The sequence below is a fragment of the Leucoraja erinacea genome, unplaced genomic scaffold, assembly GCF_028641065.1.
Source record: "Leucoraja erinacea ecotype New England unplaced genomic scaffold, Leri_hhj_1 Leri_52S, whole genome shotgun sequence".
Classification (NCBI taxonomy): Eukaryota; Metazoa; Chordata; class Chondrichthyes; order Rajiformes; family Rajidae; genus Leucoraja; species Leucoraja erinaceus.
In genome coordinates, this window is record NW_026576432.1 from 702689 (window position 1) to 727120 (window position 24432).

The 24432-nt window shown below is 44.2% G+C and overlaps 1 protein-coding gene across 2 annotated transcripts in view; it reads left to right on the forward strand.

Moving 5' to 3' along the window:
• The first annotated feature begins 363 nt into the window (after positions 1-363).
• The window catches only part of syde2 (synapse defective 1, Rho GTPase, homolog 2 (C. elegans)), a 94627-nt gene continuing 70558 nt past the window's right edge, over positions 364-24432 (forward strand). For both annotated transcript variants that reach the window (XR_008722947.1, XM_055630777.1), the window contains exons 1-2: positions 364-1808; positions 9852-10532. Coding sequence is in view for 1 of the 2 variants with exons in the window: in XM_055630777.1 (XP_055486752.1) it covers positions 563-1808; positions 9852-10532 (1927 nt within the window). In the remaining variant the exon portion in view is untranslated. The remainder of the gene's footprint in view (positions 1809-9851; positions 10533-24432) is intronic.

The following is a 24432-nucleotide window of genomic DNA, read 5'->3' on the forward strand; positions in this document are numbered from 1 at the left end:
GTGGGTCAGGCAGCATCTGTGGAGAGAAGGAATGGGTGACGTTTCGGGACTAGGACTCACCTGTCCGCTGTCCCAGGTGGGGGGGGGGGGGGGGGTTCAGGTGTGTTGAAGGGGGGGGGCGGGTCGAATCCCCTCCACCTGCCGCACCTGCGCAGTCGCCGCCGCCGCCGCTGCCCCCCCCCCCCCAAGCAAGGCCCCCCCCATTGGCCCGGAGAGGGAGGGGGAGGGGGAGGGGGGGGGGGGGTCGGTTTCCCGCCCGCGCGCTTTGCCTCCTCGCGCCGCCGCGGCGGTTGTGCGCTGCAGTCGCGAGCCGCGGCTCGAGCATGGCTGACGCGTGCGCGGAAGGCGCCGGGCAGAGTGAAGAGCAAGGTCGAGCGGCAGCGGCGGGCAGTGCGCGCAGGGGCGCGCTGAGGGAAGGAGCGGGGGTGCCGCCGCTCCGGCCGCCACCATAACAACAACAACCACCACCATCATCATCATCATCACCGCCAGCGGTCGTGATTTTTTATTTTTATTTTTTTTGGTTTGGAAAGGTGGTTGGGGGTTAGGTTACCGAGCTGGGATGGCCGATCCCTTACGCCGGACATTGTTCGCCAAGCTGAGGGGGAAGAAGCCCAAGAAGACGGCGAGCGGCGGCGGCTCCAGGAGCCACGAAGGTAAAGCCAAGCTTCTTCACCAGCGGCGGCGGCGACAACAACAGCACCAACACCACCAGCAGCAGCACCAACACCAGCAGCTCCAAGCCGGGCCCGGGGGGGTTGGTTCGGGGGGCAGCAGCCGGGGTTCCCCGTTGCCAGGCGGAGGAGAGGATGAGCGGCCAGGCGTGGGTGCGGGCCTGGCCGGCCGGGAGCTGCCGAGCCCCGGGTTGTCGCAGGTGGCTGCCCCGCCGTCCCCGGACGACGACGACGATGGCGGCGACTACTACGACAACCAGCAGCCGCGGGGCTGCGAGGGGCAGCGGGCGGAGGTCGGGGCCGGGGCTGGGGTCGTGGTGGTGGCCGTCTCGGCCGCTTCCCCGGGCGGCGGCAGCGGGCAGCAGCAGCAGCAGCAGGAGGAGAGCGCCCGGGAGAAGGAGAGGCTGAGGAGCCGGCTGCATGAAGCCTATTACCTGCTGATACACGCCATGCACGACCTGCCCGTGGACATCCCCCACCGGGACACCGGCCGCGCACCCTCGCCAGGCCGGGCCTCGACCACCGCTTGCCCACCGCCTCCCCGCCGGAGCGAACACGCCAGCCCCGGCCCGCCGGCTCCCCTCAGACCCCCTCTGCAGCGATCAGTGAGTGACGGGGTCATAGACTACGTCTCTCTGCTTGTGGCCGAGCCCAGGGGGTGCTGCCGGGGTGTGGAGGGGCTTTGCCCCCAGGGCCAGGCTGGCTGCTCCCTTATCCACCACCATGTCCCCGCAGCCGAGGCTTCAGAGTGCGCGGAGGATCATGTAGCTCAGCCCCCGGAAAGCGGCTCAATGTTGGGCGACGCTAGCTGTAAAGTTGCTAAGTTGAGGTGTTCAGCTGACGGGGTCTGTGGCTCGTCTGACGAGCAGGACGGTAGGCAGGGGTGCTCCTTAAAACCACCTGCAGTGACGGTCAACAAAATGCAAGAATGGATGCACAGAGGGCGCATGCTGTCCATGGAGATGAAAGAGCGCATTAGTGGGTCTGTAAAAGTCAGTGTGCCCTCTGCTTCATTGCCAGCTCAGGCAATCGGCAAAGCAGAAGAAGCGCAGAAGGCAAGTTTCCCTGTTGCTGTCAGAGTGCAAGGAAACAAAGCAGCATCGTCCCCTACCAGCCAAAGGGTTTTGCTGACAGGTAGGCAGTTGCTTTGGAAGCTGGTTCACTCCTTCACTGGGACTTGTGCATGGTTTTGTCTTAACACATCCACCTGGTGTCTTGTTCTCCAGAATAGGCTGTCTGGAAGTGGAATTCTGCCATCTGGTCTTTTACTGATTTGATGTACAGTGCTGGTGGTGGTTCTTTCTTTAATAATGTGTCTGAATTGTCGAGACTACTACTAACACTCACAACATTAACTTTATGAATGCAATATTTGGTCAACCCTTTGACCAAGGTTAACAAAGTAGGTATTTGCATTTGGTTGGCAATTCATATTGTAAGTGCTGTATGGAGTTACTTTTTGAATTTGTTGCATACTTATGGTAGGTTATTAATTGGAAACTACAAGTAAAATATTTGTTAAAGGTCAGTGACATGTGCTGATATTGCTTCCCTGATTCGTAGATTCCAGTCCGTACCCTAGTGAATGCATCTTTGATACATTCTTTACATATCTGACAAATAGCGCAGACATTTTGCGGACATTATGCAGTTTTTCTGGAACTCCACATTATCTTTAAATGGTTAGTCTTGTAATTTTGTTACTCATGCAGCAAGGCAGCAGACCCTTCTGCACAACTCATCCATGCTGACCAAGGTACCCCATCTATCTAAACTCATACAATTAACTTACTTTTGGCTCGTATCAATCTAGACCTTTCCTATCCACGTGTCCAGATGGCTCTTAAATGTTTAAGAAGGAACTGCAGATGCTGGAAAATCGAAGGTACACAAAAATGCTGGAGAAACTCAGCTGGTGCAGCAGCATCTATGGAGCGAAGGAAATAGGCAACGTTTCGGGCCGAAACCCTTCTTCAGACATCTCTTAAATGTTGTCGTTTTATTAACCTTAATTTACGTCAATCATAATATTGGGGTAAATTAAATGAAAAAATTAGGTTATGGCAAATGGGCACAGAAGAATTTGAGACCATCATAGATCATATTGAAGGTGCAGGAAAGAATTGCAGATGCTGGTTTAAGTCTAAGGTAGACACAATGCTGGAGTAATTCAGCGGGTCAGGCAGCATCTCTGGAGAGAAGGAATGGGTGACCTTTCAGGTTGAGACTCTTCTTCAGACTGAAGAAACGCCACCCATTCCTTCTCTCCATAGATTATATTGAACGTAGGTCAGGCTGATGGGCGTGGTGGCACATACAAGGTCAAAACTTGGAATAAAGTTTCAAAATTTTAAAATTAATCTGAGCATGTGATTATGGTTGGACATGGATGTAGAAATGTCTGGCATTAAATGGAATTGATTGAATGTGGTTGAAAAGTATTCTAAAATACTTCAAATGTGAGCCTTGTTTGTTTTCCCCTTTTAGTAGAAGTTGATTGAGGTGCTAATGTTTTCTTTGAGTGCAGCGATGAAATATTGTGCTTTGAGAATGTTTTGCTAAACAAGTAATGGTGTGCTGTTGATGGCCAGATGTCTGTTTGACTGCTGGTTTCCTGCATACCAATAAGGACTATGAGAAAGCTATTTTGCCCCTCGAGTATGCTCCATCATTCAATAAGTCATGGCTGATCTGATCCTAACAACAACTCTACATTCCAGTCTACTCCCAACTGCTCCAGAAGCAGTCCATCCCTTGGTGTATCAGCATTCTATCTAACTCTCTTACATATATTAAAAGACCCTGCTCCTGAGAGCATAATGGATGCAAAGCTTCAACTTTTGAGTGAAAATATTTTCTCAGCTCTCAAATAGACTAACTTGTATTTTGGAACATTCCTGAGCAGAAGGGAAAATGTAGGAAAGTTGGTGTGCTGATGGAATTCTTTAATTAGAACTTGTGCCACCTCTTCTGGAGGGACTCTATTGACTGTCCGTAGTAGTACTGGAGTTGTGGGGAAAAACTCTTAGCAAATTCTGGCACCTATCTATGATGTTCCAATCAGATGCAGTAACTTGTTTTGTTTGAATTGGCTTCTAAATACTGTGGTATTATGCAAGGCTCTACAATACCATTCTTCTTTGCTAAACATTAATTATATTGATTTGGATTTCTAATTCGGTTCTTACCATTTTATTCTTTGTTTAATCATCATTCTCCAATCTGCAGCATGGTCAGTGGCAACTAGTGTCGGAGTTGAATGAGGTAGATACATGCAGTGTGATACTATATTACCATTTCCTATTTTCAGCAATTGTTGTGTACCGGAGCCAGGAAATCGTGATGTAGCTTTTTAGGACTTTGGTTACGTGGTATTTGGAGTATTGCTTGCAGTTCTGGTTACCCCATTACAGGAAGGACGTGGAAGCTTTGGAAAGGGTGCAGAGGTTTGCCAGATTGATGCATGGGTTAGGATGTATTAGTTACAGGGAAAGATTGGACAGTCTTGTTTTGTTTTGTCTAGAATGCCAGAGATTGCAAGGAGACCTGATAGGTGTATGAGAGGCATAGGTAGGATAGAGTCAGAACCTTTTCCAAGAATGGAAAAATCAAATATTCGAGACCATAGCTTTGTCAGGGGAATAGTCTAAAGGAGATGCTTGCGGTAAGTTTTTTGTAAAGGTGGGTGTGGGCCTGGAATGTGGCCCAGGGAGGGGGTGGGGTGGGGTGGGGGTGGTTAAATCTTATACGTTGTGGCACTTGGTGATTTTTGGATAGGCTCATTGAAATAGAGGGATATCGGGCATGTGGAGGCTGATAGGAGTTGGTTGAGGCATCATGTTTGGTAGAGTCATTGTGGGCTGAAGGGCTTGTTTCTGTTCTGTTATCTCTACATGAATAGGGCAGTAAATGGCACACTATCTTAAATCTAAAATTGTAAACATTTGAATCAAGCAGGGTCTTTGGAGAAAAAATGTAACATCAATTTGGTGACTTTGTGACTTGCATTTAAGGAAAATACCCATCGTGGCACTAAGAAACCAGAAGCAAAACTATTGACAAATAATATTTTTATTTATTGGGCTTCCATAGGTTAATTATATTGACCCAAAAGTTTTTATTCTCTAAACTATGTTTTTTCTGATTTTTGAAATTAGGCTTTTGAAAGTCAAATTTCAAACATCACAAGCATGTTTGGGAAGAAATATGTGAACCATTAAAATGTAACCTTTAATTGCAACTATGGAATTCTGTTTTTAGATCTTGTGAAATTTACTTTCAAGATAAATTAAAAATGCTGTTAGGAAGTTTGACAGTTACTTCAGTACTAAAGACTGGTCATGAGAGGAATTGCTAGCCTTGGGCACTGATTCCAGACATGAACATGGTCTGTTGACTCCGGTATGTGGAATATTTTGTGGAGGTTTCTTTGGTGAATGTATGTGTTCGTTAAATTACTTGTCTTAAGCCTCGAGGCACAAATTCCCTCCTTCACCCCCTCCCAAATGCTTTCTCCTTCCCTCGACACAATCTAGAAGTGTAAATTGGACAGGAGAAATGGCACAATGTTTGGGTAATGGATTTTAATAAAGCATTTGGCTCCTGTAAAACTGATATTAGGAAGTACCTGGCTGAAAGCATCGTCCTAAAAACTCAGATAGGTGTAAACTAGGAGCTTGCAGTTGTAGACGATTAAAAGGCAAGGTCAAGCCGAGTACTTTAATTCTTGCATTAATATGCTTTATACATTCAAGAAAAATATTTCCTTTTTTATCAACAATTGGAAATTATGATTAGATCAGATTCAAAATATTCACTTGTCTAGCGAGTACATAATTTGTTGGAGAAGCTTGGTGGGACAGGTAACATCTGTGGAGGCATATGTGTTGTGTGGGATTCCTTCTTCATAGTAGAAGGTGGAGATGGGTAGTAGAGAGGCATGGGGCAAATCCTCCAGCAGTTTGTTTCTTGCTTGGAATTCCAGCATCTGCAGTCTCTTGTGCATCCACTAGCATTTATTCATTGAGATACTTTACAAAATGCAGCGGGTATGTATGTAAATAACTTGCCACCTCACTTGTGCCAACTGAATTGCACCTGGAAGTGTGTTTTAGCTCTTATCTTCCCAACAATGTTATCAATATAGTATATGTGGCCCTGTGGAACGCCTAATAAATGTAACATAATCTAGATGCTCAAACACTCACCTACTGATATTTTCACATTGTCCAAACAACATTGGTGTAGTTATGGTCAAAAGACACATTTGATAGAAGTTGTGCAACAATTTCCTAGGCATTGCAATAATTTCCAATTTTTAATCTGGACTCCTGTACCACCTATTAAGGAATTCTTTGTCCCTTTGACCTCCCTGAATGCGCTGCTCAATGAATTCCTTTTGCCACTCCTGCAGTCCATTTTTTTCCAGTAACTCTACAGTTAAATTTGGTTTTGTCCATATACTGCTAAATTGTGGTTTTTCGATTTAATCCAGGCATCAATATCTACTTTCATAAGTAAGGTATGTAGTCCTGATCTTAGCAGAACAGCATAGCAAGCAGCCCACCTACACAAAATCACCTGGCCATCATTTTTGACTTCCTGCCACAGCCAATTGTGGTTCTGGCTTGCAGCTTTCCTTTGAACTGCACGAGGACTAGGTTTTTTAAATGGTCTACACGTGGAGCGTTTCAAAGGCTTTCCTAACATCCATGTAGACAACATAAAACAGAATGTCCTTAGTGACCTTGATGCATCTCTCAAATAATTCTGGTCACCACACGCAATTTATCCTTGTCCTTTCTGACTCGCCTCAATGAACCTGTGCCTTTTAAAATGATTGTGATACTGAACTTAATCGCTATCAGTGTTTGGCTGACTAGCTTGTAACTAGTCAATCTGTTTTGTATTTAGGCAATGGTGCCATATTAATCTCTCTAAACCTCCAATACATCTCCTTACAGAGATTTGGAAAATATTGTTTTTTAAAAAATTTTTAATTGCTTGTACTTTTTTCTGCTTCTGAAAGGTTCCCAACCCTATGATATTTTTCTGTTTATCATAGACAGTATTTCATACTCTTAAATTTAAAAAGAAAAGTGCAAGTTTCTATTTTAAATGCTCTTAAATTCTTAAGGGACATTAATTTTTGGCTTTTGTCCGTACTGACCTCCTTTCTATTTGATCTTTAATTAGTGTTCTTGGGTCGTTTTAATCAAAAGAATCTCTTGGTCTTCTGGCTGACTGCAAAATAGTTTTTGTTAAATGCAGGTCTATAAAAGTGAGAGCATTGATGGAAATGAGTGTAATTGTGAGAAATTTGTTTGCCAAGAGTGTTTGATTATAGGCACCTCATATTTTGCTACCTCAAAGCAGTATGGTTATTTATAAATGGGTGCTACTTTACGGTTAATTAAGCACCGGAAAATATAGTAGTATGAAAATAATTGTTTTTTAGTGCTATCAACACAGTATTCAGTATACTTTGACAATGGAGGTTAGTAAGAAAGCAGGACTCTGAGTATTTGAAAAGCGTTTACATTTTTATAGGTTATCATATCAACATCGTATTGCATGCGAGCCAGGTTGATTTGAAGCAAAACTTTGATTACTGATAATTGTTTTGTATTACCAACTTGCTTGTGCAGACACGTATATGAATGAAAAGCATGCCATCCACTAACGAGCTAGCATGCACTGTTAAGAGGTTATTTCCAGTCAGAATGGTTCAATTGTGGGTTAATTTCTGAACTAAGTATATGCTTGGTAAAATTTACCTGATAATATCAGCATTGGGAAAGAATCTTATCTGGATTCTACTGGAATGTAGTGCAAGCATAAACGTGCTTGTGTGAGTTGTCTTGCCTAAAAAATAGTAATATACCAAAGTGTTGCAGCACTTGTGTGTTTTGTGACATTGCATTCCTGTGAAAGTATTTGCCTAGAAGGCAGCATTATGTGGTATAATCAGCCACGCAAAGAAGAATGGATGTAAACAGATTTTTGTCAAGGTGACTTGACTCTGTTTATGCAGAACATGGTAGCCTTAAATTGCCTTGATAGCCCAGAGCAAGTGGATTATTTGCTAGATTTGCGTTTTACCCATCAGTTGAAGGGCTTGAAGTAGTGCAAGACTGTTGAAGGAACTCAGCAGGTCAGGCAGCATCAGTGGAGGGAATGGATAGGCAATGCTTTGGGTCGGGGCCTTTCTTCAGACTGCGAAGAAGGGTCCTGACCTGAAACATTGTCTGCCATTCCCTCCACAGAAGCTGTCTCGCCCACTGAATTTCTCCAGCACTTTGTTTTGCTAAATACTCCAGCATCTGCAGTTTCTTCTGTCTCGGCCTGAACTCGTTCCATGAATTGTTCAAATGTAGGCTACAGAAGCCAGCTGTGGCAAAGGCCCAAATATCTTGAGAACCATATGGTTTCTTTCTTTAAAATAAGCACTTTCATTTGATTGCAAATAAAATTGGATTGTTGTAACAATTCCCAAGTCTTGAGGGTAATGACATGAAGAGAAGTAATTAGATTTGGTTATGGAATTTCCATAAGTATGCAACAGTTCAAAATACTGTTATTTGTCAAAATACTTCTGTTCATCAGTTGTAACCCGTGCCTATCAGCAATCTAATTCCATACAGTATGTACAGTGCCCTCCATAATGTTTGGGACAAAGATACATCACTTATTTATTTGCCTCTTTACTCCACAATTTGTGATTTGTAATAGAAAAAAGCCACACGTGGTTAATGCGCACACTGTCAGATTTTGTTAAAGGCCATTTTTATATATTTTGGTTTCTTTTATTTCTGTTTATCAACATGAGGACCTAAGTTGTGCCAATGAAAGTCAAATAAGCCATTATGAGACTGAGAAACAAGAATAAAACTGTTAGAGACATCAGCCAAACCTCGGGCTTACCAAAATCAACTGTTTGGAACATCATTAAGAAGGAGAGCACTGGTGAGCTTACTAATCACAAAGGAACTGGCAGGCTAAGGAAGACCTCCACAGCTGATGACAGAAGAATTCTCTCTATAATAAAGAAAAATTCCCAAACACCAGTCCGTCAGATCAGAAACATTCTTTAGGAGTCGGGTGTGGATTTGTCAATAACCGCTGTCCGCAGAAGACTTAATGAACAGACATAGAGCCTACACTGCAAGATGCAAACCACTGGTTAGCCGCAAAAATAAGATGGCCAGGTTACAATTTGCCAAGAAGTACTTAAAAGAGCAGCCACAGTTCTGGAAAAAGGTCTTGTGGACAGATGAGACGAAGATTGACTTGTATCAGAATGATGGTAAGAGCAAAGTATGGAGGAGAGAACTGCCCAAGATCCAAAGCATACCACCTCATCTGTGAAACATGGTGGTGGGGGTATTATTGCCAGGGCATGTATGGCTGCTGAAGGTACTACCTCACTTATCTTCATTGATGATACAACTGCCGATGGTAGTAGCATAATGAATTCTGAAGTGTATAATCACTTCCTAACTGCTCACGTTCAACCAAATTCCTCAAAACTCATTGGCCGGCAGTTCATTCTACAGCAAGACAATGATCCCAAACATACTGCTAAAGCAACAAAGGAAGTTTTCAAAGCTTATAAAAATGGTAAATTATTGACTGGCCAAGTCAATCCCCCGACCTGAACCCAATTGAGCATGCCGTTTATATGCTGAAGAGAAAACTGAAGGGGACTAGCCCCCAAAACAAGCATAAGCTAAAGATGGCTGCAATACAGGCCTGGCAGAGCATCACCAGAGAAGACACACAGCAACTGGTGATGCCCATGAATCGCAGACTTCAAGCAGTCAAGTGCATGCTAAACATGACTACTTTCATTTACATGACATTGCTGTCGCAAATATTATGGTGCCCTGAAATGGGGGGGGGGGACTATGTATAAACACTGCTCTAATTTCTATATGGTGAAACCAAAATGTATAAAACTGGCCTTTATTAAAAATCTGACAATATTCACTTTAAGCACATGTGATTTTTTTTCTATTACAAATCTCAAATCGTGGAGTACAGGCAAATAAATAAATGATAGATCTTTGTCCCAAACATTATGGAGGGCATTGTAGTTAAATGTTTTAATTTCAGTAAACGTTATGAATTGCCAGCATTAAATTACTGTTTTGAATCTTTGTCCCCTCCTGATTACAGATTTCATTGAAAATGTACACACCTCTTCAAAAATCAGGAGAGAATTGAAAGCCAGTGAAGCTAACAAGATCAATGACTACAGGCCACACATAAACAACATCACTGTGTCCAAGAAAAGAAACTGGTTACAGCAGAGCACTCTGAGCCCTTTTTTGAATGAAGAGTCCAATGCTCCTGTATCATTAGAGCTAACAAACCATGTGACTGCTCCAAGCCCCTTGCAAGAAAGACAGCAGCCTACAATTTTGCCTCCTGAGTCTGCCCAACCAAACGACCACAAAATTGCTGCAAAGGTTACTATGGATCATAGTGAAGAAAATGATGCCGATGATGAGGGGGAGATATGGTATAATCCTATCCCGGAAGATGAAGATGTTGATGTGCCACAAATTCTGTCACCTCCTGCCAGTTGTGTGGCTAAAATTGAAAACTCAGACAGCCTGCAGATGAAACCGCCCTCATTGCCTGTTGATGATTTAGTAGAAGGACAAGTGACTTTGGAAATCTCTGAAAGCACGAGGGAAATCCAGAAAGCACCAATGACTGATGTGAATCGGGTGGATTTAGTGAATTCCATAAATGCCACAGAATGTGTGCAGCTGCAGAGGCAGGTGCCTGAGTGCAAATCTTGCATTGGAACGAATGTGGATGAGATCTGTGTACACAAATCTCCAGCTTCAGGTAAGCTCTTTATGTCATACAACAAGAAACCCTGGCCGATAAAACATTGAAGCTTTGTCAAAGAAATTGCAACATAAAATTGAACAATAATATATCACTTGTTCACTCTCGGAATTGTCCAACTTTGTTCACACATTTTTGATTCAGAAAACTGTATAGCACAGAAACGGGTTATTTTGGCCCATCTTTCGTCTCATGCTGATATTTATCCATGCTAACCATCCCTCCCCCTCCCATTCCGAATCTGACCTTTCGGTCCTGGGCCTCCTCCATGGCCAGAGTGAGGACCACTGGAAATTGGAGGAGCAGCACCTCATATTTCGCTTGGGCAGTTTGCACCCCAGCGGTATGAACATTGACTTCTCTAATTTCAAGTGGTCCCTACTGTCTCCTACCCTTCTCAGCTCTTCCTCAGCCCACTGGCTCCACCTCTTCCTTCTTCTTCTACCCCCCCCCCCCCCCCCCCCCCTCACATCAGTCTTGACCCGAAATGTTGCCTATTTCCTTCGCTCCATTCATGCTGCCTCACCCGCTGAGTATCTCGGGCATTTTTATCTACCTTTATCCATGCTAATGTTGTTTGCATTATTTAGCATGTATCCCTCTTAAAAGTTCATATCAGAGTATGTCCAAAGACATTTTACACATTGGAATTATATTCACCTCTGAAGAAAAGTCTTAACACGAAATGTCGCCTATTCCTTCTCTCCATAGATGCTGCCTCACCTGCTGAGTTTCTCCAGCATTTTTTGTCAACTTTGATTTTTCCAGCATCTGCAGTTCTTTCTTAAACATTTCACCTCTACTGCCATCTCTGGCAGCTTGTTCATCGCCAGTGTGAAATGTGCTGCTGCAAGTAAGAATTTCATTGTCCCGTCCGGGACATATGACAATAAAACATTCTTGACTCTTCTCTTCTTGAACGTGTGCCCTCTAGTTCTAGACCTGTGTGCTGGGGAAAATGGCTGTCCTATTTCTGTGCCTCATCTTTCTAATATGCCTCTGTTGCAAGCTATATCCTGGTGAATCTATTCTGCACTTTCTCTATTTCCACATCCTTCCTGTGGTGTGGCAACCAGATTTGTACACAGTGCTCCAAGTGTGTCCAATGATTTGTTTAGCTGCAGCATGACATGCCGATTCTTGTGCTCAATGTCCAAGCCTATGATGGTAAGCACACCAAGTGCTGCATTCGCTGTTGCTGCTTTCAGTGAGGTATGGAATTGCACACAAAGGACCTTCTATAGATCAGTACTCCTAAGATTTTCAACTTGTGTCCTACCAAGACTTGACCTCCCAAACTGCATTACTGCACACTTATCTGAATTTACAACACATTGTCCACCTTTCCAGCTGATCTCTGAACCACTAAATCCCTATTTAACCTTATTTGCTATCTGTGACTCGCCCAATCTAAGATTTTCCATGCTAGGATTATATTTGCTCTAAGTTTGTTGGTTTCCAAATTGACATTTTATTTTTATTTTTAAACGTGGAGATGTTCTTTAATAACTAGTTTTAAGCCCCTATTTATTGCTGCATGAATTTGGGATTGAGATTTGCCATGGTCCATAGAAAATGTCTGGGATTTAATTCTAAATTTTTATTGTTTGTCCTTTGTTATGATATTTGAGGTGTTGTGCTGAAAATCTGGCAGCTAGTGTTCGCCTGGAAAACAACCAGATCAGCCTCAGAGATTGAAGGGATAAATATTCCCTTGCTCTCAGCTGTAGCTTCCCTAATTATTGAAATAATGTAACTGCATTCTTTATGTCAATCATAACTGAGGAGAGCTTGTATCCATTTATTGTCTTTAAGAGATGGCATTACTCGGGATGGCTCCTCAGCTTCTGCGGTGAAATTGCTGTCGAGAATTAGATTAGTTTATTCTTGTTTACATGGGGTGCAATGCAATTCCTTTTTTGACTGAAGCTCAGAGTAAGCGGTATATATCATAATTGACAATAGGTGCAGGAGAAGGCCATTCGGCCCATCGGGCCAGCACCGCCATTCAATGTGATCATGGCTGATCATCCCCTATCAGTATCCCATTCCTGCCTTCTCCCCGTATCCACTGACTCTGCTATCTTTAAGAGCCCTATCTAGCTCTCTCTTGAAAGTATCCAGAGAACCGGCAACCACTGCCCTCTGAGGCAGAGAATTCCTCAGACACACAACTCTCTGTGAGAAAAAGTGTTTCCTCGTCTCCGTTCTAAATGGCTTACCCCTTATTCTTAAACTCTGGCCGCTGGTTCTGGACTCCCCCAACATCAGGTACATGTTTCCTGCCTCTAGCGTGTCCAAACCCTTAACAATCTTATATATTTCAATAAGATCCCCTCTCATCCTTCTAAACTCCAGAGTGTACAAGCCCAGCCACGCCATTCTCTCAGCATATAACAGTCCCGCCACTCCCTATAATTAACCTTGTAAACCTACGCTGCACTTCCTCGATAGCAAGAATATCCTTCCTCAAATTAGTGGACCAAAACTGCACACAATACGCCAGGTGTGGTCTCACTAGGGTTCTGTACAACTGCAGAAGGACCTCTTTGCTCCTAGTCTCGCTTCCTCTTGTTATAAAGGCCAACATACCATTTGCTTTCTTCACTGCCTTCTGTACCTGCATGCTTACTTTCATAGACTGATGAACAAGGACCCCCAGATCCCGTTGTACTCCCCCTTTTCCCAACTTGACGCCATTTAGGTAGTTTCTTTCTTTTCTGTTTTGCTGTACCTGCATGGATAACCTCACATTTATCCACATTAAACAAGGACCCCCAGCATCCGCCACCTCCCCCAACTTGACGCCCAAGATAGTAATCTGCCTTTCTCATAGCTACCAAAGTCCTCCTCCTCACATTTCACACTGCCACCCATGCTTTGTGCCACCTCCCCAACCTGTCCAAGTTCCTGATTCAATTTAGCATCCTGTCACAGTGTCACACTGCCACCCAGCTTTGTGACATCGAAAATTGATAATGTTACTTTGAATCCCTTCATCCAATTCATTGATGTATATTGTGAATAGCTGCGGTCCCAGCACCGAGCCTTGCGGTTCCCCACTAGTCACTGCCTGCCATTCTGAAAGGGACCCGTTAATCCCTACTCTTTGTTTCCTGACTGCCAACCAATTTTCTATCCATGTCAGCAATCTACCCCCAATACCATGTGCCCTAATTTTGCCCACTAATCTATGTGGGACCTTATCAAATGCTTTCTGAAAGTCCAGGTACACTACATCCACTGACTCTCCCATGTGCATTTTCCTAGTTACATCCTCAAAAAATTCCAGAAGATTAGTCAAGCACGATTTCCCCTTCGTAAATCCATGCTGACTCGGACCGATCCTGTTACTGCTATCCAAATGTGTGGCAACTTCATCTTTTATAATTGACTCCAGCATCTTCCCAAACACTGATGTCAGGCTAACTGGTCTATAATTCCCTGTTTTCTCTCTCCTGCCTCTTCAAGTGGGATAACATTAGCTACCCTCGAATCCACAGGAACTGATCCTGAGTCTATAGAACATTGGAAAATGATCACCAATGCATCCACGATTTCTAGAGCCACTCCCTGGGATGCAGACCATCAGGCCTTGGGGATTTATCAGCCTTCAGTCCCATCAGTCTGCCCAACACCATTTCCTGCCTAATGTGGATTTCCTTCAGGTCATCCGTCACCCCAGACCTCTGGGCACTACTATATCAGGAAGATTGTTTGTGTCCTCCTTAGTGAAGACGGATCCAAAGTACCTGTTCAACTCATCTGCCATTTTTTGTTCCCCATAATAAATTCACCTTTTTCAGTCTTCAAGGGTCCAACTTTGGTCTTAACTAATTTTTTCCTCTTCGCATACCTAAAGAAGCTTTTACTATCCTCCTTAATATTCTTGACTAGCTTACCTTCGTACCACATCTTTTCTTCCTATATTGTCTTTTTAATTATCTTCTGCTGCTCTTTAAACATTACCCAATCCTCTTGCTTCCCGCTCATCTTTGCTACGTTGTTTTTTTTGCTCTTTTAATTTTTATACTGTCCCTGACGTCCCTTGTCAGCCACGGTCACCCCTTACTCTCCTTGGAATCTTTCTTCCTCCTAGGAATGAACTGATCCTGCATCTTCTGTATTATTCCTAGAAATGCTTGCCATTGTTGTTCCACTGTCATCCCTGCTGGTGTATCTTTCCAGTCAACTTTGGCCAGCTCCTCCCTCATGGCCCCATAGTCCCTATTATTCAACTGCAACACTGACACCCCTCTCCAATTGTAGATTAAACCTGAACATATTATGGGCACTACCTCCTAATGGCTCATTAACCTCAAGTTCCTTAATCAAATCCGGTTCATTACATAACTCTAAATCCAGAATTGCCTTCTCCCTGGTAGGCTCCAATACAAGCTGCTCTAAGAATCCATCACAAAGGCACTCTACAAAGTCCCTTTCTTGGGGTCCAGTACCAACCTGATTTTCCCAGTCTACCTGCATGTTGAAATCTCCCATAACAACCACAGCAACACCTTTGCTTCATGCCAATTTTAACTCTTGATTCAAATTACACCCTATGCCCAGGCTACTGTTTGGGGGCCTGTAGATGAGTCCAATTAGGATATTTTTACCCTTACAATTCCTTAGTTCTATCCATACTGACTCCACATCTCCAGTTTTAATGTCGTCCCTTGCAAGGGACTGAATTTCATTCCTCACCAACAGGGCAACCCCACACCCTCTGCCCACCTGTCTGTCTTTTCGATAGATGTATACCCTTGAATATTCGGTTCTCAGCCCTGGCCCTCTTGCAGCCATGACTGATTCCTGGGATGTCAGGACTGTCTTATGAAGAAAGACTGGATAGACTTGGTTTATACTCTCTAGAATTTAGGAGATTGAGAGGGGATCTTATAGAAACTTACAAAATTCGTAAGGGGTTGGACAGGCTAGATGCAGGAAGATTGTTCCCGATGTTGGGGAAGTCCAGGACAAGGGGTCACACACACAGCTTAAAGATAAGGGGGAAATCCTTTAAAACCGAGATGAGGAGAACTTTTTTCACACAGAGAGTGGTGAATCTCTGGAACTCTCTGCCACAGAGGGTAGTTGAGGCCAGTTCATTGGCTATATTTAAGAGGGAGTTAGATGTGGCCCTTGTGCCCAAGGGGATCAGAGGGTATGGAGAGAAGGCAGGTACGGGATACTGAGTTGGATGATCAGCCATGATCATATTGAATGGCGGTGCAGGCTCGAAGGGCTGAATGGCCTACTCCTGCACCTAATTTCTATGTTTCTATGTCTCTGTAATTCCCACAACATCATACTTGCCAATTTCTAACTGAGCCTCAAGCTCGTCCACTTTATTTCCTATACTTCGCGCATTCATATACAACACTTTGTCCTCCATATTCATGACACCGCTCGCAATTGGCCCTGACGGTACCCTTTTATCCCTTCTCGAACTTTCCTTCCCATTAATTCGAGAATCGTTTGTAATTTTTCCTGTCGTCACTTACCCTTCAACTCCATCTTTATACTCCCAATTTGTCAATCCCCCCCCCCCCCCCCCCCCCCCCCCACTCTTTATTTTAAACCCACACTCAGTAGCCCTAGTAAACCTGCCTGCCAGAATGTCGGTCCCCCTCCAGTTAAGGTGTAACCCGTCCCTTTTCTACAGGTCACCCCACCCCAGAAGAGATCCCAGTGGTCTACAAATCTAAATCCTTGCTCCCTGCACCAGCCCCTCAGCCACTCATTCAGATCCCCTATCTCCCTGTTCCTGTCCTCACTAGCACGAGGTACTGGAAGCAATCCAAAGATAACCACCCTAGAAGTCCGGCATTTCAGTCTTCTTCCCAACTCTCTGAACTTGTGTTGGAGAACCTCCGTCCTCTTCTTCCTGTTTGTGCCTAACATTCACAACTACTGCTGGCTGTTCACCTTCTCTCTCTCTCTCTCTCTCTCTCTCTCTCGAATGTTCTGAATTCGGCTTGTGACATCCTGAACCCTGGCACCAGGGGGGCAACAGACTATCCTCGTATCTCGTCTGCTGCCACAGAATCTCCTGTCTGCTCCTCTGACAATGGAGTCACCCACCACTAGCGCTCTGCCTGACGTCGGTCTTGCCGGTCAAGTCCCATCTCTAGGATTGGAGCCACCGACGTGTCCGCCGCTCAGACTGGAAACATCGTCTCCTCCGACAGTTCCCAAGAGGGCGTACCTGCTTTCATCAGGCACAGCCACCTGGGTCTCCTGCACTCCATGATTACTACCCTTTCAGTCACACACCTTCGTTCTTCCCTTATCCTTGGCGTGACAACCTCACTGTAGGTCCTGTCCAGGAAACTCTCGTTTTCCCGGATGGCCCTGAGGTCATCCAGCTGCTTCTCCAGTGCCCCAACATGGTCCTTCAGGAGCTGAAGCTGGACGCACTTGCCACAGTTGTAGCAGCCATAGGCTACATCCGCGCTATAATAAGAATATATGGCAATGGCCACAACAATAAATAAATGACTAAAGCTAACAGCAGAATGGTGCACGGTTGTGGTTCCACAAATATTAAAGTGCTATAACGGAGTATCTGAATGAGTTGAGGGAAGTGCACATGGCAACACCTTTGGGAAGGGAGTGTGAAAGAGGTGATTGGTTCAGGAGTCGGATAGGAATGAGGAAGAAGCTGTTGAGTCTAGATGTTCAGGCTTTCTAGTTCCTTCATCGTCAAGAAGATTGAAGATTTCTCCACCCAGAGGGAGTGAATGTTTGGAGTGTTCTCCACAATCTTGTATGGGCTCAGTTACTGAGAGTGTGCCATATAGACATGGGCAAACAAACACATATGGAATTAGTGCAGGAAAGTTGTGCAGCGGTGAAAGATCAGATATAATCTTAATAGCCATGCGAGACTCAATGTCTGCACCAATTTGTTCCGTTAAATTTTAAGTGTTTTGGATTTGATGACCCCTTGCTTTATATTTTCAAACCTTTTTTATATTCTGCAATTGTATTATGAACTAATTCCTACAACTACTTTCCCCTCTTCCCTGGCCCATCGCCTCCTGCCAAACAACCCCTTCCTTTGCAGTTTTGGGGTATTTTGTCATCATCAGGATGTTGCCTTGTAGTTCATTTGGGCTGAAGCATAAAATATGCATGCATAAATTCCATGTTTGGCAAATTATATTGTATGAGAGAAAGATGAATAGTAATGAAGCCCAGTCTTTAAACGGCACATCTGTTTTAAAAAATACCAGAATATATTTGAAGCTTTCTGAATTGGGTATTTCTTGGATTACTTCATTTCCAGAGAAATCTTTACCAAATGTATGAAAACATTTTGTAGCAGATGCCAACAAACCTGAGCATGAGCTCACTTCTGACGTTGGTGAATCTGTGGAATTCTTTGCCACAGACGGCTGTGGAGGCAAGTCAGTGAATATTTTTCAGGCAGAGATGGATAGATTCTTGATTAGTATGGGTGTCGGGTTATGGGGAGAAGGCAGGAAGGAGAATGGGTCCAGGAGGGAGAGATTGATCAGCCATGATAGAATGGCAGAGCAGACGGGCCAAATGGCTTAATTCTATTCCTATCACTTATGATCTTCTTTAGAAGTGTAGAATTGTTAGCATACGTACCGGTTATTTGAATACATTTAATTACAGTTGCATGTAAACAAACTATCTTTAGCATAAAGACGGCTAACTTGATTGTCTGTGTTAGTTGGATTTGAAGTGACAGATGAGTTGGCATGTTTGCTGGGTGACACGTGCTTGAAATCGGATAGCAAGATCTATCTCTTAAAGTTGAGGCAAAGCAGCCATGCCGAGAACTTGACTATCATGTGGAAATGATTTTGAGCAGCAGTTAAACAGGAAACTTAGCATTTTTGACATTCCACCTGGCCTCCCCTCTTGAAATTGGGAATGTAAAATACTAGCCATTTGGGAGATTGAGGCTTTTAATCGCTATATTGGGAAGGGGAACTGATCATTTTGCAACACGCACTCCAGTGGGCATTGTGGTGTCGCATGCCTGAAAATACTTTAGTTGTGTTTTGTAGACTAGAATGCGGAAACCTTGCACTTCAGCCCACCGGGTCCGAGCTGGCCAGCGTTCCCCGCAAATTAACACTACCCTACATAGTAGACACAATTTTACATTTATACCAAGCCAATTAACCTGTTAGTCTTTGGAGTGTGGGAGGAAACCGAAGATCTCTGAAAAACCCATGTAGGTTGCTGGGAGAATGTACAAATTCCGTACAGGCAAGTACTTGTATTTGAGGTCGAACCTGGGTCTCAAGTCAAGTCAAGTTTTATTCGTCACTGGCACGTAAAGTGGAAGTGAAATGAATACAGGGTCTCTGGCACTAAGACAGCAACTCTACCACTACGTCACCGTACCACCCTAAATTGGATAATGACTGTCCTGTTGATCTGCCCAGAAAGTCCTGATTGAATTATCTCTTGCTGTTCACCATAGTGAAGGCAATTTAAGTCTGCATACTAAATATCATAGAAACTTTGGGAAATGTATGTGGGGTTGGGAAAATAACACTGGAGAATGATTTTGTCAACGGTAATTCTCTATTAAGTGGCTCAAATTATTAATGCCATTATTTATTTAGGCATTTTTGTACAATTGTTCCCATGTGAATTTGAATATTTCAACTTCTGGCCCTAACTTTCCCCACCACAATTTCAACACGGCTGGCTTCTTTTCTGAAATGTGCCAGTTGTAAACATGTTATTAATAAAGGCATCATATGTTGCCAGCAGCTGATACTTAGTGTAGAAATGTCTTACAACTTCTGACTAATTTAGTCTTTCAATGTTTATCGGAAGTTCTTATAACTTTAACTACCTGCCTGGACCAAATCAGAAAATTATCCTGAAATAATTCTACAGTCTAATAGCCAGCTGTATACTTTTTTTAAACCGATTGAACAAAACTTGAGCTCTGGGTTTGTGGAGAGTTGTTTGTGCTTACATATATCCCTGAAACACACTACCTTTAGTAGTTGCGTCTTAAACTTTAGAATAGTTGCAGCTTCACAACTTAATCGTCCCAGCTGGGTGCTTTATGGATGTTTCAGTAGTATTTCCTTCGAAGTGATGATGCACAGAAGTGACCAGAGTGCTCCATCTACAATAGTCCATCTGCCTGTGTTTGGCCCATAATATGGGGGAGGGAGAGACTGCCCCTTGGATTCCCATTAAATCTTCTTCCCCTCACCTTATTCCTGTGTCTTCTGGTTCTTGATTCCTCTACTCGGGGTAAAAAGACTCTACCCTATCTATTCCCCTCATGATCTTGTATACCTCTATAAAATCACTTCTCAACCTCATATGGTCCAAGGAATATAGTCCTAGCCTGGCCAATCTCTCCCCCTATAGCACAGGCCATCAAGTCCTGGCAACATTGACGTAAATCTCTGTACTCTGTTGGCATAACAATATTTGTAGGACAATATTAATTTCTCCAATGGCAGCAGAATGAAAGCTGATCATTGATACCTGGTCTGTATCCGTGGTGCTGAAGCCGAGATGGTGGAAAGCTTTGTTCTTGCGTCAATATCACCAACAATTTCTGCTCCAATCACATTGATACCACTGCCAATTAAACATACCGTACACGTATCCATTGCACTGTATACGGTATGATTGTAGTTTATTGTATGATTTTCCTTTTCACTTTATCTTGGTACATGTGACAATAAACTGATACCACACTTTTTTCCTTTGCACCAACATTTTTTGTTAAGTAATCAACCTATTGTTGCCTTCAATCTTCACTGAAATTACTAGTGTCGAATGTTTTTTTTGTTTGACAATAACATTTCAGCTGCATTTCAGATATAGAATTCTATTTATAGTTTTAAATTTATAAAAAATGCACCCTTTGTCTCAGCATGTCTCCGACCATCACGCCAAGCTATAGTAAACACACTTGCCTGCATTCAGTCTCTTGTATATGTCTGTTCAGCAAGCAGCAGGAACTGGGGCTGGACTGACACTCCCTTTCAGTTGGAGGAAAGAACCTGATTATTGGATGTAAACTGCTTTCTATAATGCTGCCAAGAGTGCAGCAAAGACCCAAATATCCATTTAACTGGAGAATGAAAGTGGATTTTCTACGGAAGTTTGTTGAAAATCAAAGGGGGGTGGTGACTGGAGACGGGGTTGGACTATTCCAGCCTGCAGATGTGTGCTGAAGAGTGCATCTGAAACTTGGTCAATTTGCTGCAGACTGTAACAGGAACATCTGTAACTTGCCCCTGTAGTAGCACACTGAGCAGCTGGAACTTTTTTTATATTAAAAAAACATATACATTCAAGACTTCAAGAGTGTTTATTTGTCCAATGCGCTGGATGGGAACCAGTACAAAAAAATGTTAGTTGCAGCTTTACAGACATATTAGATGCAACAACAAATAAATATACAATAAGTTCTCAGTAATCCAGACCAGGATAGTACAAGAAGTGAAGCATATCGAGCAATGGTCGTGCTTCAGTGGAGGGATGGGTTTGTGCAAAGATGTTCAGGAGCCTGATTGATATTTGCTGGGCAGAAGTTTCAACTTGGAGATAATGGTTCTTCAGGTTCCTGTACCACCCTCCCAATGGTAGCTGTGGTGTGCGGCTTTGGCCTTTAGCTGTCTTGAGGAAACGCTTCCTGTGAATCTCCAATAGTGGGGAAATCTGTTCCTGTGATGGACTAGGTAATGTACGGGTTTTTGGAGCAAATGGGAGAAAGGGAAAATTAGTGGGTGTGCTCTCTATTATCAATTCAGTTATAGAAAGATTTTGCTGCCATTTATATTCTGCAGTAAAGGCCAACATTCCATTTTACCCATTTATTTTCTATAATTTTATATTTGTATACCTGCATATTAACTTTGTTTCATGTACGAGGACACTCCAGTTATTGGGTTGCTGCATTCTACCCTCCCAGCTCATCATTTAATCGACCAGTGTTTTTACAGATTCAGTTTCACAGCTTTCTTAATTGCCCTGTGGAACTCCATCAATTTAATATACCAACCTGAATATAATTATTGATTGCCAGTCCCCTCTCTCTAATATTGGTATCCCCATTGTTTTCTGACAACTTCTCCCCATGCATATTTAGTTTTTTTTAGAGATAAAGCGTGGAAACAGGCCTTTTGGCCCAGCGATTCTGCCCCGACCAGTGATCCCTGCACATTAACACTGTCCTCCACACACTAGGGACAATTTACACTTGTACCAAGCCAATTAACCTACAAACCTGTACGTCTTTGGAGTGTGGGAGGAAACCAAAGATTTCGGAGAAAACCTACAGGGAGAACGTACAATCTCTGTACAGACAGCACATAGATAGATAGATCCTTTATTGTCATTCAGACCTTTCGGTCTGAACGAAATTATGTTGCCTGCAGTCATACACAGAATCAATAATAACAAAACATACAATAAATGCAAATTAAACATCCACCACAGTGAGTTCACCAAGCACATCCTCACTGTGATGGAGGCAAAGTCTTAGTCTCCGTCTCTTCCCTCCTTGTTCTCCCTCTGCGCTGAGGCGATCGATCCAGGCCGAAGATGCCGCTCTCCAGTCCACCGGACCTCCGTGGTGATGTCGCCGCCGCCGAAAGCCGGAACGCCGTCTCCGCTCCGAGACGGCCCGCCACAGCATCAGCTCCGGGCCGCCGCCCCAGCTCCAGGTCCCGCAGTCTCCGCTCCGGGCCGCCCCCCCAGCTCCGGGTCCCGCAGTCTCCGCTCCAGGCCGCTGCCCCATCTCCGGGCAGCCCCAGCTCCAGGCCGCTGCCCCAGCTCCGGGTCCCGCAGTCTCAGCTCCGAGCGCCGCTGCATCAGCTCCAGGCCGCCACCGAAAGCCAGAACGCCGCTCCAGCAAGTCGGGCCAACGCTGCCTGAGCACCGAAGACGGCCAGCCTCTCGTTGGTGAGTCCTGGCTGGCTCTGCCTCCAGAGCCTCGGGGTCGGTCACAGGTTGGAAGCCGCCAGCTCCGCCATTAGGCCTCAGCGAAGACGGAGGCAGAGAAGGGGGATACGACACGAAAAAGTCGCATTCCCTGAAGGAAGAGACAGAGAACATGTTTCACCCCCTCTAACACAACCCAACAAACTAAAACTTAACCAAAACAAGACAAAAAAAACAACAGAAAAAAGTAAAGACAGATGGACTGCAGGCGAGCCGCACATGTAGTCAGGCTGGAACCCGGGTCTCTGGTGCTGTAAGGCAGCAACTCTACCACTGCGCCACCCTGCTGCTATAGATTGCACACCCCCCCCTGCGCTTTGTGATTTGTTTTGTGCAATAGGATTTTACATGAAACCCTACCAAGTGCATTCAGGGAATGTTAATGCACTCCACATACCGTTTCTACAGTGACTAGGAGTTTGCCTTGTGTACTCGAAGGGCCAAATGGCCTACTCCTGCACCTAATTTCTATGTTTCTATGTACCTAGGCCCAGAGAGTTTGGACATAACCTGAGAAATGGGAAACTCCATGCCTGTGTCAGCAAGTGGTTGCTGAGGAGCTGAAGCCAAGCAACAGCACAGAAGGTTGGCAGACTTCCTGCTCTTGAGGGTCAATGTATCAGAGCTACAACTGAAGTTTTAGTTTCTGTTCATGTGACCGTCTGCCTGGTCAGTCAGTGTTCCACCGAGGATCCGCATGATTAATCTCAGTATATCGCCAGTGTGCTGTCGGGAGCTGACCCATTGTCCATCTTTATTGCCCATCTGTCAACCAAAGAACCATCTTGAATGTTAATTTCTGCACAGAGCACAATAAAAGTGAGGCATTTCTTAAAGTGGTAGCACCCCAATGCTTCCACACATACAAATGCTCGACTAAAATGTAAAATGCCTTGGTGCTCTGCCCGCAAGTGATAACATGACATGCAGTGACAGTTAGGAATGACGCATAAAACATTAATAATAAAGCATTTTCGATTAAACATGTGAATTAAATAAAATACCAGAACAAAAGGAGGCTACAGATTTTTGGTTATTGGCTCCTGTCCTGTGGACACAAACTCTCTGTGCGAAAGGAAGAAGCTGGGAAGCATCCAGTGCAGAGAACAAGTGACTGACCCCTCAGTGGATCTTTCTCAAAGACAGTGTGACCCTATCAAAGCAATCTGCACGGCACAGAAAAAGAAAATTGTTCCAAGATAGATGCTGGACCAATCACAGTGCACTTTTGGAGCAGAGTCATGTAACAAGTGGTGTGTCACGGGGTCTGTGCTGGAACCACTGTTATACGTTGTTATGTTAGCAATTTGGATGTAATTCCAGGTGTCATGCTTTGTAAGCTTGTGGCTGACACACATTGTACAGTGGGCAGGGAAAAAGGTTATCTGGATTCATGGGATGTCAGGACTGTCTTATGAAGAAAGACTGGATAGACTTGGTTTATACTCTCTAGAATTTAAGGAGATTGAGAGGGGATCTTATAGAAACTTACAAAATTCTTAAGGGGTTGGACAGGCTAGATGCAGGAAGATTGTTCCCGATGTTGGGGAAGTCCAGGACAAGGGGTCACAGCTTAAGGATAAGGGGGAAATCATTTAAAACTGAGATGAGAATAACTTTTTTTCACACAGAGAGTGGTGAATCTCTGGAACTCTCTGCCACAGAGGGTAGTCGAGGCCAGTTCATTGGCTATATTTAAGAGGGAGTTAGATGTGGCCCTTGTGGCTAAGGGGATCGGAGGGTATGGAGAGAAGGCAGGTACGGGATACTGAGTTGGATGATCAGCCATGATCATATTGAATGGCGGTGCGGGCTCGAAGGGACGAATGGCCTACTCCTGCACCTAATTTCTATGTTTCTATGTTTCTATGATGGGAAATTCATCAACAAGGCTAAATGTGAGATGTTGCATTTTGGTAGGGCAAAC